General features: G+C 44.6%; 1 protein-coding gene across 1 annotated transcript in view; it reads right to left on the reverse strand.

Annotated features, from left to right (window-relative positions):
• The window catches only part of LOC141085794 (uncharacterized), a 90,895-nt gene that overhangs the window by 46,935 nt on the left and 27,481 nt on the right, over positions 1–16,479 (reverse strand). Inside the window, exons 10-14 of the mRNA XM_073571362.1 lie at positions 15,222–15,263; positions 5,142–5,198; positions 2,614–2,667; positions 2,034–2,087; positions 998–1,036 (exon numbers count right to left, since the gene is read on the reverse strand). Of these exons, the coding sequence (XP_073427463.1) occupies positions 998–1,036; positions 2,034–2,087; positions 2,614–2,667; positions 5,142–5,198; positions 15,222–15,263 (246 nt within the window). The remainder of the gene's footprint in view (positions 1–997; positions 1,037–2,033; positions 2,088–2,613; positions 2,668–5,141; positions 5,199–15,221; positions 15,264–16,479) is intronic.

Below are 16,479 nucleotides of genomic sequence, written 5' to 3' on the forward strand. Positions count from 1 at the left end.
TAGGCCGCCTCCTCCACTTCCTCGCTCTTTTATCCCCGGTGCCCACTCAGCCAGCCGCTTGCAGGGAACCGCCCCCCTGCTATGGCGGTCTGCTGGAGCCGTCTGCGGGGGTCCGACCTCCGCCTGTCATGGCGCTGCTGGAGCCCAGCGCCGACTGCGCCATCCTTCTGCCGGTGCCCGCACGGCCAGCCGCCTGCGGGGAGCCGACCCTCGCCTGCTATGGCGGTGAATCCTGGAGCCGAGAGCCTCCCGTAGGGAGGAACGGCTCCCTCCAGGAGCGTCGTCCTGCTCCTGGCCTTTGGAGCAGAGGGACTCCCCATCGGAGAGTTTCGGCCCCGGGACCTCTTGACAGGGGAAGGCTTGGACTGGCCGCACGATCCCCTGAGCCCCTCCGGTAAGTTCTCGTGTGTCCCTCCATGCAGGGACAGGAAAAACACTGAGGGAGAGGGGGTGGGACATGACCTTTTAACCTCTCGTGTGCTTTCCTGTCCCTGTAAGGAGGAGGAGGACGTCCTCCTCCATGGTGCTGTCAGGTGGACGTCATCGAAAAAACGGATCCGTTTCCATTTTGCCGCAAACGGATCCTTTTTTTGACGGATCCGCGGTAGCCGCTAATGGAAGTCTATGGGACCAAAAAACGGATCCTCAAAAAAAATGGCGGATCCGTTTAACGGAAAACGACGGATTTAGATGGATTTTAAAAAACGGAAGTGTGATCCAGGCCTAAGACTAGGAAGCAAAAACTGACAGATTCCCTTTATGCTGCCCGGTTTCAATTGTAAAATAGCAAAGTAATGCTGATCTTTTATGGTTTCAAAGTAAAAAAGCCCAAAGGTTTGATGTATTGAATTACTTTAAAAACCTTTACCAAACAGCAAAAATATTGTAAATTAAATGCTTGGGAAAAAAAAATGGAATTTCTTTAAAATTCAAAACATGTTCTTAATCCCATAAACCCTGATGTATATTAATTACACACGTCGTCCTCTCCATGTACCTTTTTTCTGTTGATAACCAAATGTCTTTTCTTCTTCATCTATGATATGAAAGACAACAATGTAAGTGTTTTTTAAATATATATTTACACAAAGTACTCACAGATTTAGTGTATGGATGTATCAGTAAATGTTGATGCAACATTATTAAAGGGGGTTGTCCAGAATTAGAATACCATGGCCACTTTTTTTCCCCCATGTACAGTACTGTCAGTCTCCAGGTTACAGCAGCAAAGCCTCCGACTGCACCTGCACCGAGGCTCCTGTCCCGTTAACTTTCCATGACATGACAATATAAAAAGGAGTGACCAGTTTAATGTACTATAGGGATTACCTCCCTAGGTAATACAAATGTCATTTGCTAATTTAAAGCGTAACCATCGTTTTAGATTTGACTTCACAATAAATAAATAGTACATGTGAAAGTAAGCTATATTACTTTGTAACATATCTTAGTGTAATCTGCTTTTCTCCCCCCCCCCCCCCCCCCCCAGGACTGATCACTCATGTTTAAGATTTTCAGTGAAGACAGATTTTTACATTACTGAGTAAGTAGATGACACTTGGTGCTGATAAGATTCTATGCAGAGGGAGGAGCTATAGGCAGAGCCCCTCCCACTTCCCCTCTACATAGAATCTTATCAGCACCAACTGTCATCTCCTTACTCAGTAATGTAAAACTCTGTCTTCACCAAATACAGATTTTACCCGTAAATTGAAAATCTTTACAATGAAATTATCAGATCAGGAGGAGAAAGACATAGATTTCGCTGATGAGATACATTACAAAGTTGCTTATTTTTATGTGTAATATTAATTTTTGAAATAAAAACTCTTTTTTCCTTTTCCGGATTTCTTCCTAATGACATTTTTTTCTATTCTCAGAAAACCCCATTTAATTGCAATACCAGTTACAACCTGGGGACATGCAAGGTCACGTGTATAAAAAAAAAAAATAAAATAAAAAGAGAAGAGCAGTCTTTTTTACCCCCCTTTAATTTTGGGACAACCCCTTTAAGCGTTAAATAACTCACATACCGTCAGGATAAGTGACACTTGGTTTGGAAGGGGAGTGTTGAATCTTTGTAGTCTCTGCAGATATATTGAGAAGTCAAAATATAAGAATATACAACACAAACTATAAGCTGCGGATTCAGCACACAGGGAAGAAGCTGCTTAGAACTGCTGCTCTACCGAGAATCTGTATTCAAATACTAATTTAGACACTAGTTGTTGAAATTGCATGCTCATAGGGTGAATTTTAGCAAAGGATAATTTAAGAAAATTGAAGTCACACCAATAAAAAAAAATCTGTCCGCGTTTGGAAGATTTTTTTCTGATAAACACAGGATTGTGAACTCATCTCTGATCTTTCTATAACAACTAACATCCAGCAGTTATTCAATAGGTTGCGTCGCCATCAGATATTTGTAAAAAAACAATATGCTGTTTTTTTGTCTTTTTTTCCTCTATTCACTCCTATTAAAAATAATACAGTTATAAGGAGATTTCTATTTTATGATAAGGCAGCTCAGTGGATCAGTGGTTGGCACTGTTGTAGTGTTTGTGTGTATTTTCCTGGAAAAGACCTATAAAATGTTAAATAAACCTCACATACCACCAGAACGAGTGACACTGGCTTTAGGCAGGGCAGGTTGTATCTTTGTAGGCTCTGCAGGAAAATTAAAAGCGAAAAAAAAAAAAAAAAACTATAAGAAACAAAACTGACACAAGATCACACATGAGAATAAACAAACAATATAGAAAGAAAGGATACTTTTAGGCTATGTACCCACATATGCAGAAAAAAGGACTTTAGGAAAAACGAGTGTTTTTTTTTAAGCGTTTGAGCTTTTTTTTTTTACAGGAGCATCCTCCTGCTCATAGATTATATTGAGAAATGCGGATTTTTCCGCAAAATAATGAAAATGCTGTGTTTTTTTGCCTCAATGCGTTTTTTTTTTGCGGTAAAAAACGCATCATGTGCACAAAAATTGCAGAATTCATTAAAAAGAATGGGATGCTTCTTGTATGCGATTTTGAAGCGTTTTTACTGGGAAAAACATTTAATAAACGCGAAAAAAAAAACCGCTTACGTGGTTACACAGCCTCACTGTTTTTTTTTTTCTTCCAACGCCGGGAGGACAGAGATGAGTCAGCAAAGTACATTAAAGATATTAGATAATTGGAGTTGGCCAGTAGTTACAGCATCAATCATCTTCCCTCAATAATATGCAAAGAATTTCCCCAAGGGATGCGATCAATCGTATTTTATACAAATTACATCTAGAAATGTAGAAAGTGATAAAGTCGTGCATAAAAAGTTAAAATCAACAGCAAAGAAGTGGTAATCTGATTAACACACTCAGATATCTATGCCATCCAAATGTTAAGAGGAGTTAAAACCAATTGTCCTATTCAAGTAAATGGATGGGGTAGTCTTCAGTACAAAGCACCGCGGCTACGAAGAGCATGACAAATTCTGTGTGTGCATGAATTGCTTGGAGCAAATTCTCAACTACTGTCAGCACAAAGTTATTACAATGATAAAGCAGTATCCTGACCCCAGATACAGCACCCAGAGCCGTGCCCCGTCCTCCGCACATAGTGCTCAATCTTGGACTGGACCACTGGAGAACAGGTAGATTCCCCGGTGGGCTCCGACACGCTCTTATTTGAGCAACAGTTAGATCCGTTTTTTTCTAAAAATGACGGATTGCGACTGATGCCAAAAAACTGATGTGTGAAAGAGGCCTAACTCTGTGCCACATATACACAGTCCGGATTACTCTGCGGCCCATATACACAGTCCGGATAACTCTGCGGCCCATATACAATCGGATACCTCTCTCGGCCATACACATTACACTGAAGTTGATGAAGTTGTTTGTCAGCGTTCACTTTAGCAAACTGATAACACGCCAGCATTGTCGTCTGCATAATTACCCATGATTGGAATTTCTCTTTGGGTAGTCAAATCAATTTTGCCTTTTTTTGTCTTAGATTTTTTTCTTAGAACTACTGAAGAGCATGAAACAACATTGTAAATTTGATTCCCCTTTCTATATCAACTATTTTTATATATCAGACAAGTTATTCTCTTCAAGGGAGTGGGGCTAGAAACGGCGATTCGGACTGACCGTGGCTTATTTCATTTATGGTAAGTTGTCATAAAATACCTTTTGGGAGGGGAAATTACAATTGTATTATTTGATTTTCATTATGCAGATTTCCCCAGTACGTGGCATATTAAAGAGGTTGTCTAATACTAGGACAACCCCTTCTTGATTAAAATATTTGGCCCTGATAAAATAATAATAATGCCTATACTCACCTCATGTGCTGCTGCCATTCCTGTGGTGCCTGCATATTCTCTGTTGAGGACACCCATGGTTCCTGTGTCCCCCAACGAGGCGACAGAGAAAATAACGCCTATACTCACCTCCCATGCTGCTGCCGTTCCTGCGGTGTCGGCATACGCTCTGTTGAGGGCAGGGCTAAGCACTGCAGTGTGCATGTGCTAGGACGCATCATCACACAAAAGGAACAAGGAGGACGGCGATTGTAAAAAGAAAGGAGGCACTGAACCAAGAACATTGACACCCTGTGTACCTGGACCGCCCCATACAGGAGTATAACAAAAAGGTATTTTTCTTCTTTTACAGGTCGGGGGGCAGATATACAGCATTATAGAATGCTGTACATCAGGCCTGAAGAGTGGTGGCTGCATCTCAGATCGTCAAACCTGGTGACCGGTGCCCTTTAAGCACGGACGTGTGAATGAGGCTTAATGCAGAGTTATGAATGATTGCTGAAGGGGGGGGGGGGGGGGGGGAGATTAAGAAATTATATACCCAAAGGGTCTCGGAGGTGGGGGATGGGGGGTTTGTTCATATAAAAAATATGATTATATGTGAGCAACTGTTTGATGTCATATATGTTATAATTGTTATCATTTAATAATAATTTATCTGATTAAAAGAAAAAAAGAGATTATATACCCATATACAATTCATTTGCAACCTTTTCAAGTTTGTAAAGCACTTTTAAATGAATGCAAAAATCAGGAAGCAATAAACTGGTAAAGATGAGAAAAAAAATAAAAAAATTAGGTGCAAGATATACGTATATTATATTATATTATACCTGGGCTCTTCCAGCTTGCTCTCTCTTCTCTGTATAGGGAAGTTTGAAATCTCTGATCTGAAGAACATAAGGATGTGACTTCACAGGCCGCACACACAAAAAGAAAACAAATATATATACAAAACACCTTTAAAAGTTCAATCTGCTTCCTCTTTTTCCATTAGAAGCAAACAAAAAATAGGGATTTTTGTGTACTCACCGTAAAAACCTTTTCTCTGAGCCAATCATTGGGGGACACAGGACCATGGGTGTTATGCTGCTTGCCACTAGGAGGACACTAAGTGAAATACAGAAAAGTTATCTCCTCCTCTGCAGTATACACCCGCCCACAGGCTGAGATTGAACCAGTTTGGTTACAAAGCAGTAGGAGATCTTAAATAAATAACAATAACCATAAATTATGTCAAAACTTAAGACGAAGCAATAAGCCAATAGGCTATCAGGGTGGGTGCTGAGTCCCCCCAATGATTGGCTTGGAGAAAAGGATTTTACAGTGGGTACACAAAAATCCCTATTTCTCCTACGCCTCATTGGGGGACACAGGACCATGGGATGTCTTAAAGCAGTCCCTGGGTGGGGAGCAATACAACTGCTAATACCCCATGTACCACTGGCCTACAGATGTGGTACTGTCGGTTGCAGCAAGCGCCTGCCAAGCACTGCATCTGCTGTGACTTGAAAATGCATGTGAGAGTCTTTTGAAAGGTATGCGAGAGCTGGACCCAGTCGCAGCTTTGCAGGCCTATTCTGCTGACGACGATGTCGAATGGTCCAAGAGGCGTCTATTGACCTAGTAGAATACGCCTTAATCCGTACTGGGACACGTGTGCCCTTGACACAATAGGGGTCCTGAATAGCCGAGTGAATCCACTCAGCTGGTGTGGTGTTTGGAGAGGCTAGAGCCGTCCTATGCCCTTCTGAAAATCCGAACAGGACCTCTTGCTTATGCAGGGAAGATGTATGCGAGTGTACAGTCATGGCCAAAAGTTTTGAGAATGACACAAATATTAATTTTTACAAAGTCTACTGCTTCATTTTTTCTAATGGCAATTTGCATATACTCCAGAATGTTATAAAGAGTGATCAGCTTAACAGCAATTACTTGCAAAGTCAATATTTGCCTAGAAAATGAACTTTATCCCCCAAAACACATTTCAACATCATTGCAGCCCTGCCTTAAAAGGACCAGCTAACATCGTTTCAGTGATTGCTCCATTAACACAGGTGTGGGTGTTGATGAGGACAGGGCTGGAGATCAATCTGTCATGATTAAGTAAGAATGACACCACTGGACACTTTAAAAGGAGGCTGGTGCTTGGCATCATTGTTTCTCTTCTGTTAACCATGGTTATCTCTAAAGAAACACGTTCAGTCATCATTGCACTGCACAAAAATGGCCTAACAGGGAAGAGTATCGCAGCTACAAAGATTGCACCTCAGTCAACAATCTATCGCATCATCAAGAACTTCAAGGAGAGGTTCCCTTGTTGCCAAAAAGGCTCCAGGGCGCCCAAGAAAGACCAGCAAGCGCCAGGACCATCTCTTAAAAGTGTTTCAGCTGCGGGATCGGGCTACCAGCAGTGCAGAGCTTGCTCAGGAATGGCAGCAGGCAGGTGTGAGTGCATCTGCACGCACTGTGAGGCGGAGACTCTTGGAGCAAGGCCTGGTCTCAAGGAGGGCAGCAAAGAAGCCACTTCTCTCCAGGAAAAACATCATGGACAGACTGATATTCTGCAAGAGGTACAGGGAGTGGACTGCTGAGGACTGGGGTAAAGTCATTTTCTCTGATGAATCCCCTTTTCGATTGTTTAGGACATCTGGAAAACGGCTTATTCAGAGAAGACCAGGTGAGCGCTACCACCAGTCTTGTCTCATGCCAACTGTCAAGCATCCTGAAACCATTTATGTGTGGGGTTGCTTCTCAGCCAAGGGAATGGGCTCTCTCTCAGTCTTGCCTAAAAACACAGTCATGAATAAAGAATGGTACCAGAATGTCCTCCAAGAGCAACTTCTCCCAACCGTCCAAGAGCAGTTTGGCGATCAACAATGCCTTTTTCAACATGATGGAGCACCTTGTCATAAAGCAAAGGTGATAACTAAATGGCTCAGGGAACAAAACAGAGATTTTGGGACTATGGCCTGGAAACTCCCCAGATCTTAATCCCATTGAGAACTTGTGGTCAATCAAGAGACGGGTGGACAAACAAAAACCTTCAAATTCAGACAAAATAAAAGCATTGATTTTGCAAGAATGGACTGCCATCAGTCAGGATTTGATCCAGAAGTTGATTGAGAGCATGCCAGGGAGAATTGCTGAGGTCCTGAAGAAGAAGGGTCAAACTGCAAATATTGACTTGCTGCATTAACTCATTCTGTCAATATAACCTTTTGCAATATATGATTATAATATAATCATAATTATAATATGATTGCAATTATATTTCTGTATGTGATAAAAACATCTGATAAACACACATAAAAACCAGAGGCCAGCAGATCATGTGAAAATATAATAATTGTGTCATTCTCAAAACTTTTGGCCATGACTGTACTGTCTAAGAGCCCTAACCACATCCAAAGTGTGTAGAGGTCCCTCGATATGATGGACTGGTGCCGGACAGAATGAAGGCAAAATGATGACCTCGTGAAGATGAAAAAGGAAACAACTTTGGCAGAAAAAATGGCAACGTACTCAAAATTCAAAAGATAAAATAAAAACGTTGCAAGAACTGGTACAATCTCAGCCTGTAGGCGGGTGTATACTGCAGAGGAGTTAACTTTTCTGTGTTTCACTTAGTGTCCCCATGGTCCTGTGTCCCCCAATGAGGCGTAGGAGAAAATAAGATAAAATGCACACATACACCTTCTTAATCTTTAACCCTTCAGAGATTGGGGAATTTTTGCTTTTTTTTTTTTTATTTCCCTCGCCTTCTTTCAAGAACCATAACTTATTTTATTGACGTGCTAGTTTTTTGTGAGACAAACGGCACCATTAACGTTATCATGTACTGAGACCGAAGGGAAAATTTTATTCCAAGTGTAATGAAATAGTACAACAGGGATTTGTGTGTACTCACTGTAAAATCCTTTACTCTAAGCCAATCATTGGGGGACACAGGACCATGGGTGTTAGGCTGCTGCCAATAGGAGGACACTAAGCAAATATACCAAGAAATTAACTCCTCCGCAGTATACACCCTCTGATGGCTCTATCCTGAACCAGTTTGGTGCCAAAGCAGTAGGAGCTCATAAATAACCAACAAAAATGCAACATGTCAAAAACAAAAGAACCACAAGCCAACAGGGTGGGTGCTGTGTCCCCCAATGATTGGCTTGGAGAAAAGGATTTTACGGTGAGTACACACAAAAATCCCTGTTTCTCATTCACCTCATTGGGGGACACAGGACCATGGGACGTCCTAAAGCAGTCCCTGGGTGGGAAACAGAACGACAGCTGAAACCTTGTACCAATTAAGTCTGCCATACAGATTGATACTGCTGATTGCAGAATTCTTCTGCCAAGGGCTGCATTTGTGGAAGCGTAAGAATGAATGTTGCAATGTTTAACAAACGTGTGAAGGCTGGACCAAGTCACAGCCTTCCAAACTTGCTGTGCCGACGCTCGATACTGAATGGCTCAGGAAGCCCCCACTGACCGAGTGGAGTATGCCTTAATCCCCGCCGGGATAGGCTGACCTCTTGGATCGCTGAGCGGATCCATCTGGCTATCGTAGTGTTAGAAGCAGGTAGGCCCTGTGTCCTTCCGGAAGCACAAAAAGGGAATCAGATTTGCGGAAAACGCTGTTCTGGAAATGTATCTCCTGAGTGCCCTCACCAAATCCAAGGTATGGAGAGCTTTCTCAGTACGATGGGTCAGAGCTGGGCAGAACAAGGGCAAAACTATGTCCTCATTCAGGTGAAAAGAAGAAACGATTTTAGGTAAGAAGGACGGAGACGTCCTCACCACCTTGTCCTGGTGGAAAACCAGAAATGGAGGCTTGCAAGACAAAGCCGCCAATTCTGAGAAAGGTTTGTCTCGGCCCATTGAAGAATGTGTGCCACCTCGAGCATCGCTCTTCTGCTCCGTGTGCCCCCCTGACGATTGATGTACGCCACCGCCGTGGCGTTGTCTGACTGGATCCCAATGGGACGACCGGCCAGTTGATGGAATCACTGAAGGGCTAGCCTGATTGCCCGAATCTCGAGGATATTGATCAGGAGATGCGATACCTGAATGGACCAGCGTCTCTGAGCCGTGTGGTGATGATCGCTCCCCAACCTAGAATACTGGCATCAGTGGTCACCACCAGCCAGTGAACTGGAAAAAAGGACTTTCCCCTGACTCAATGAGGATGTTGACGTCCACCACCTGAGAGACTGTCTGATCCGGAGGGACAGGCAAAAACGGCGGTCTAGAGAGGCCGGATTTCTGTCCCAGGCTGCCAGCAATGCCTGCTGTAAAGGACGGAGATGCAATTGAGCAAACGGTACTGCCTTGATTGTTGCTACCATCTTCCCCAGGACCTGCATGCTGAACCGCAAGGAGTGGGGATGGGCAAAAGACAGCTTCCGGGCTCCTCAGATCAGCACCGACAGCTTTTCTGGAGGGAGAATTACCAACCCTCAGGAAGTGTCCATGATCATCCCCAAAACATTTGCTGGGATGGGGCTGGAGAGGACCTGTCTAGGTTCACTAGCCAAACTAAATGAGAGTGTCCACAGTGATGCTGACACTCTGCACAGGCCTGAAGGGATGATCCCTTGATGGGGAGGTCGTCTAGGTAGGGCAGAATCACCACGCCCTGAGAGTGCAGAATGGACATGACGGCTGCCATGACTTTGGCGAACACTCTGGAGGAAGTAGCGAGACCGAAGGGCAAGGCCCTGAACTAAAAATGCTCGTCTCCGATCACAAAGCACAAAAATCTTTGGTGACCTGAGAAGATTGGAATGTGAAGATACTGTATGTGTCCTTGATGTCGACCGACGCAAGGTATTCCCCTTTTTCCAGCGAAGTGATAACAGAACGGAGTGATTCCATTCTGAAGTGACGCACTTTGACAAACTTGTTCAACAGTTTTAGGTCTAGGATGTGACGCATGGTTCAATCCTTCTTTGGGACCACAAACAGGTTTGAGTAAAACCCCTTGAACCTTTCTGTGCGAGGGACCGGGACAATGACTCCATTGATGCGGAGAGCGTATATGGCCTGATAAAATGGGGCTGAGTGCGCCTCCGTCTTTGGAAGACGCAACCAGAAGAAGTGTGTTGGCGCGAAGGACGCAAATTCTATTTTGTACCAGGAGGATACCAGATCTCTGACCCATTGATCGTGAACGACTGCCAGCCAAACCTGACGAAACAAGAGTAGACATCATGATACTCGCGCTGTGAATCAATGGAGAATAAATATATATATATATATATATATATATATATATATATATATATATATATATATATATATATATATATATATATTTACCTGTAGGATCAAGACAAACTCATAAGCATTAATTGCTAGAAGATACTGAGTATTGATGGATCAAACTACAAAAAATGTAAGATTTATTTGGTTTTTTTTTATCTACTGATTGAGAGACTTCCTAAGCGATTAGCAAGTATATGCCGCTGGCTTCTACCGCTTAAAAGTCCGCTCACAGCGGTGAATTAAAAGTCTGTTCACATTAGTGAGCCACCTGGCGTTTTCCACTGCACTCCTATTCAGAGGTAATAGTCACAGTGGGGGTATGTGCAAGTTACATTTATAGCACTTTATGGTTCCCCCAGTGTGTTTGTTTCTGTTTTTATTTTTGTCTGCATAGTTATATGGTAGGTGTTTTTAATTAACTATTAGAACGTAAAACCGACCATGTTCTTAGTCACTAGAGCCTAACCCGGACACATCACTTTTTTTTTTTTTTTTAAATCGATGTTTTGTTTTGTCTTTTTTGTAGTTTGATCCATCAATACTCAGCATCTTCTAGCATTTAATGCTCATGAGTTTATTGTCCTGATCCTACAGGTAAATTAGAGAGAGATATAGATATATATATATTTATTCTCCATTGATTCACAGCGCGAGTATCATTTTGCTTAGATTGTTTATTTTCACCCCTTGTGGTGTGGGGGTTTCTTACTCACTGCTGAATCAACCCTGCACACTAGCGCCGTTGGTATATTATATATTTTATAAGAGTAGACATCAGCCTACCCTGTCGGTGTCCTCCAGATACTGCAATGAGTCATTGAGCAGAGAACTTGCGGGAAAAGGTACCCTTGGGTCCGGACCGTGAGAGTCTTTTTCCAGGAATGAGAGAGCTTGAATGAAGGTTGTGGATCCCTGTCCCTGCGCGGGGGCGGGCCGAGCTAGAGGAAGCTATAACGGATGGCCAGCTTGCAGTCAGGTTGCAAATGTTGCATTACAGTGTCTGGGTTGTAGTGGGGCATTACATGGATCCACTGCAGGGGACTCAGTCCACTTCTTTCTAAGGGTAGGGGCACCGTGCTTCCAGCGGCTTTTGCCCTGTGAATCGCTTGTCCGGGCAACTTCTATGCCTCTGAACCAAGTCCGTAAACAAAGGGTGGTTAGCAAACACCCTGTGAGGACGATTGGTCCTTTTTAAAGGACACAATGTGATCCGGACTAACTCCACGTTCTTCGTCTTCTCTCAGACCCTTAGTGACCGCTTCAATGAGAATCTATAGACTCCTGGTATTCTTGTGAGTTCGGGTCTACAGCCACATCTGACTCCTATTCCGAGTTGTGTTCGCTGCAAACCCCTAGTGAGGGGGAGCGGGAAGCAGAGCCTGCGGACGCCGAGGCACCAGAGTGCCCAGGGGACGAGTCATGGGGACGTTTCCTAGAAGATTGCATGTCTTCTGCTGCTGTCCGGCCCCTGTCTGAGGAAGTCTCTCGCATGGCTGAAGGGCCTTCTACGGAGGGTAAACTGATGCCCTGACTTGAGGAGGAATCACGGAAGGATTCTATAGCCTTAGCCAGGGAGGCCATGGACTATGCCAGAGACGTGGCCCACTCGGGTGGACTACTAGGCCCACTAGGGTCGGCATTAGCAGGGGGCTCCTGACAGCGAAAAGGCCAGAAGCGAACCTGGTGTTGGGACCAAAAGGGCCGACTGGGTCTTTGCTGAGGGAGGAATTTGCTCTTTCCTCCAGTAGCATCCGAGATAATTTGGTTAAGTTTATCTCCGAACGAACGCCTGCTCTGATAAGGCAGGGAAGTTAAGGATTTCTTAGAAGCGGAGTCTGCTCGCCAATCTCGGAGCCATAGGGCTCTCCTAATGGTAATGGCGTTTGCAGCTGCAAGCGCGGCACAGTTAGCCGCATTTAGGGAGGCATGTACCCCATAATCCCCGGCCCGGGCAATCTGGTAAGCGAGGCTGACCGCCTCAGGAGGCAGGATATTGTCTCGACTGGTCTTAGCTAGAGCCTCTGCCCAGGCCACCATAGCTCTGGCCACCCAAGTAGTCAAGTATGATGGCATCCCCCAGCCTTGATACACGCGTGTACCAGCTTACCCAGATCCTGTGTCCGTGCCAACAGAGAAGATCTGTCGATCAGTGGGGTTTTTAATGGATGAGCCGTCAGACAAAGACAGGAGTGTTTTGGAAGCGAGCCACGAAGGAAAGGAAGAGTCCTGCTCCGGCAGCCTCAAAGACTGACCGAGCAAGATTGTCACCGAGAACCAGTCGGAGCTTCTTGTGAGGAACGAGAAGCGCCAGCAAAAGGGGGAGGAGTCAGGGTCAGGATGTGGCCGCAGCGCTTCTGGCTCAGTGCATGAAGCGTCTATTCCGGCCAGAAGCCGGGGCCTAAATTTGAGGCAGTGTGTGTCTTATCCGCCTTTTTAGATGCCTTTGATTGGGACATATTGCATATATTTTGATGCTGCTCAGAGACTGCTGCAGACAAGCGGCTGCGGTGGCGCTGGGGCACAGTAGTCAGAGCACGTATCCCCCTGGGGGCCCAGACATCCTCACAGGACCATGAGAAGGAGCCCCCCTTGCCGACAGCGGGCCTGTGCTTCTCACAGGGGATGAAGCAGAGTCGGGTGCGCGGTGAAGCAGAGCCGGGTGCTCAGTGTAGCCAAGCTGGAGATTGTAGCCGTGCAGATCCTCCTCAATCCACCATCCCTTTGATAGGGAGGTGGAGAGGGCTTGTATGCTTCCTGACATCAGCCACTTTCTAGCAGTGGTGGTGTAATGGGGCTGCACAGACGCCGATGGAAGCCTCATCAGAATACCTTAGGTAAATGTGGGATGTACGGGTTCCTGCCCGGCTGGCATTGTCCGTGTGAAGGCCTGGCTCCAGAAGGGGGTACGTGGGGGTGACACTCCATGTTCACGTCTGTTGTCGGTGTGGGGAGAGTGGACCCATTGAAGGGATCAGTCTCCCCTAAGGAGAGTCCAGGCCTGGCATTGAGATTGCAGGAGGGGGTACGGGGAGACGACACTCAGCGTGCCCGCCTATTGATGGTTTTGGGAGATCGGGACTTTGACAGGCCCCGTCGCCCTTTCCTGTTGGAAGATTTTGGGTAAAAAAAAAAAAAAAAAAAAATGGAATCAGGGTCAGAAGCCAGACCCTAGTGCCTCCTACAGACCGTATACTGCGGAGTTGGAGTCAATTTCTTTGTATATTTAGTGTCCTCCTAGTGGCAGCAGCATAACACCCATGGTCCTGTGTCCCCCCAATGAGGCAAAGGAGAAAAAACAAAGAAACAAACATGCAATTCAACTATTGTTTTTAGGGTATAAGTTTTTGCAAAGTTCACGGTATTGTAAAAATATTGATTTTAATTTTTATATTTTGTACAACTTTTTTTCTTTATTGTTATATGTAATTTTTTAGTCTCCTTAGTAGATTTGAACCTTACGATTGTTTGATCGCTTATACTAAATACGGCAATATAATAGTATTGTAGAATATTGTGAAAATGTCAGTCTGTAGATCTTGGCTTCCAGCTGAGCTTCACAGAACAGAGATAACCACAAAAGTCTTCAGCAGATCCTTGGCTGTCCTAGTAACCCATTGGTCATATGCAATCGCTGGGAACTGGTGTGCGTGGGCACAGGCTCGCTTTCCCTTTAAATGTTGCTGTCAGAGCTTCGTTAAGGCTATGCGCCCACGTTAGCGTTTTTAAACGCTCAGAAAACCGGACTTCTTCCCAGAAACCGCGCGTTTTATTTCTATGCGCTTTTTGCGCGATTTTTGCACAAAAACGCGCGTTTGATACGTTTTTCCGCGTGGTTTCTAGGAACATTGGAAATGGCTAAAAACGCAGACCTATGTGGAAAATAATGAGCATCCTGCGTTTTTAGCGGCTAGGCGTTTTCTGAGGGGGAAAAAAAACCACATGCTTTGGCACAAAAAGCCAAAAATGCATTAAATTGAATGGGAAGCTTCTTTTAAGCGTTTCTGAAGCGTTTGATCCAGCACAAACGCTTCAAAAACGCTTAAAAAAACGCAAAGTGGGCACACAGCCTAAAAGTTGCGGCTGTTGGACACAGATGCCAACCATGTAATATAACCGGTATCTGTTCCGTGTAGAGGAAGTTCAGTTCTTGAGCCCCCTATACACCTAAGAATCCCTTTCCACAAAGTGAATACAACAGCCTTTTTTTGCAGGAAGAAAAGTTATTTATTTTTTTTAAATTTAATTTTTATTTATTTTTTTTTTTTTTATTACATTTTTTTAGTGCTCCTCAGGTACCTGAAGTTATGATCATTTTATCTAGAGTATTACAGCATATGGTAAAAATATTGACCCTCGATGCAAAAATTGAAAACCTGGTTGTACCTGTAGGGTGGGATAAGGTAGAGAGGGTGCATGGGTAATGTAAAAGGACACTTTCCCTACATCTAACCACTTGAAAGCCACTGCTATCAATTGACAAAACCATATAAGAGGTTAAACAGCAGCAATTGGAATCATGTCCTAAAAACATGCTGGTTACATAACATAACAGGGCTGGCAAACGCTATGCAAGAAGCTGGTTCAGTGCCTGAACCCTCACCAGGCATATATCACACTTAGTAGAATAATATGTAAACCTTTTCTTGTACCTTTCAGATTCTGTCGATACTGAGATCTTTCTTCAATATCATCTAGAAGATAAAATCCAATATTAGATTCTTGCAGCTACCTAATAATATATAATATACACATCCTTATATAAAGTAGTTCTATACTCAGCTGAGCAGTAGTCTTAAGTCCCCGTTACACACTGCGATATCGCTAGCAATATCGCTGTAAAGTCACCGATTTTGTGACGTAGCAGCGATATCGCTACATGTGATACTTACCTCCGACCGGCTCCCTCGCTGGTTGCGCGAGAAGGTCCTGGACCATTTCTCGTCGTCAGCTTCCTGCGGCGCTTCCAGCTGTGACGACGAGCGACTCGTGGACGCGGGCAGGAGGACGTCAGGATCGCCGCGTCTGACAGGTAAGTAGCGATCTCCGACCCATGCGATGTCGCTGGTGAGATCTGCCTGTGTGGCAGCTCACTAGCGACCACTTAGCGATGCACCAGCGATCCATATCGTTGTCGGGATCGCTGGTGCATCGCTATGTGTAACGGTACCCACACTCCCCCCACACTGACTGCCTTTACAGGACATCTGGCGGTGTTTGTATTCACACCTTGCTCTGATCTAGATTACAAAGAAGCTGCAGAGATCAGGGCATGTTCTTTTTTTGATAAATAGTGAGAGGGACCCAGTTCAATGGATAAAATAGGGATTTTTGTGTACTCACCGTAAAATCCTTTTCTCCGAGCCAATCATTGGGGGACACAGACAGTAGGTGTTATGCTGCTTGCCACTAGGAGGACACTAAGTAAACCAGAAAAAAAAAAAAAGCTCCTCCCCTGCAGTATACACCCTCTCGCTGGCTGAGATTTCTCTAGTTCGGTGAAAAAAGCAGTAGGAGCATAAACCGTCAACAATAACCATCACAAAGTCAAAGCCTAAGAATGCTACAGTGAGTCAATAGACTAAACAGGGTGGATGCTGTCCCCCCCCCAATGATTGGCTCGGAGAAAAGGATTTTACGGTGAGTACACAAAAATCCCTATTTCTCCTACGCCTCACTGGGGGACACAGACAGTGGGACGTCCTAAAGCAGTCCCTGGGTGGGGAGCATACATCTGCTAATACCCCATGTACCACTGAGTCAACACTGAGGTACTGCCGATTGCAGACTGCGTCTGCCGAGAGCTGCATCTGCAGAGGCCTGAGAATGAAGTAGGCAATGTTTGTAAAGGTATGCAAGCTGGATCAAGTCACAGCCTTGCGGACAGGCCCGAGAATGAATTTGGTAATG

This window comes from Dendrobates tinctorius, unplaced genomic scaffold (assembly GCF_039654945.1).
Source record: "Dendrobates tinctorius isolate UK_male_01 unplaced genomic scaffold, ASM3965494v1 ptg000029l, whole genome shotgun sequence".
NCBI classification, from domain to species: domain Eukaryota; kingdom Metazoa; phylum Chordata; class Amphibia; order Anura; family Dendrobatidae; genus Dendrobates; species Dendrobates tinctorius.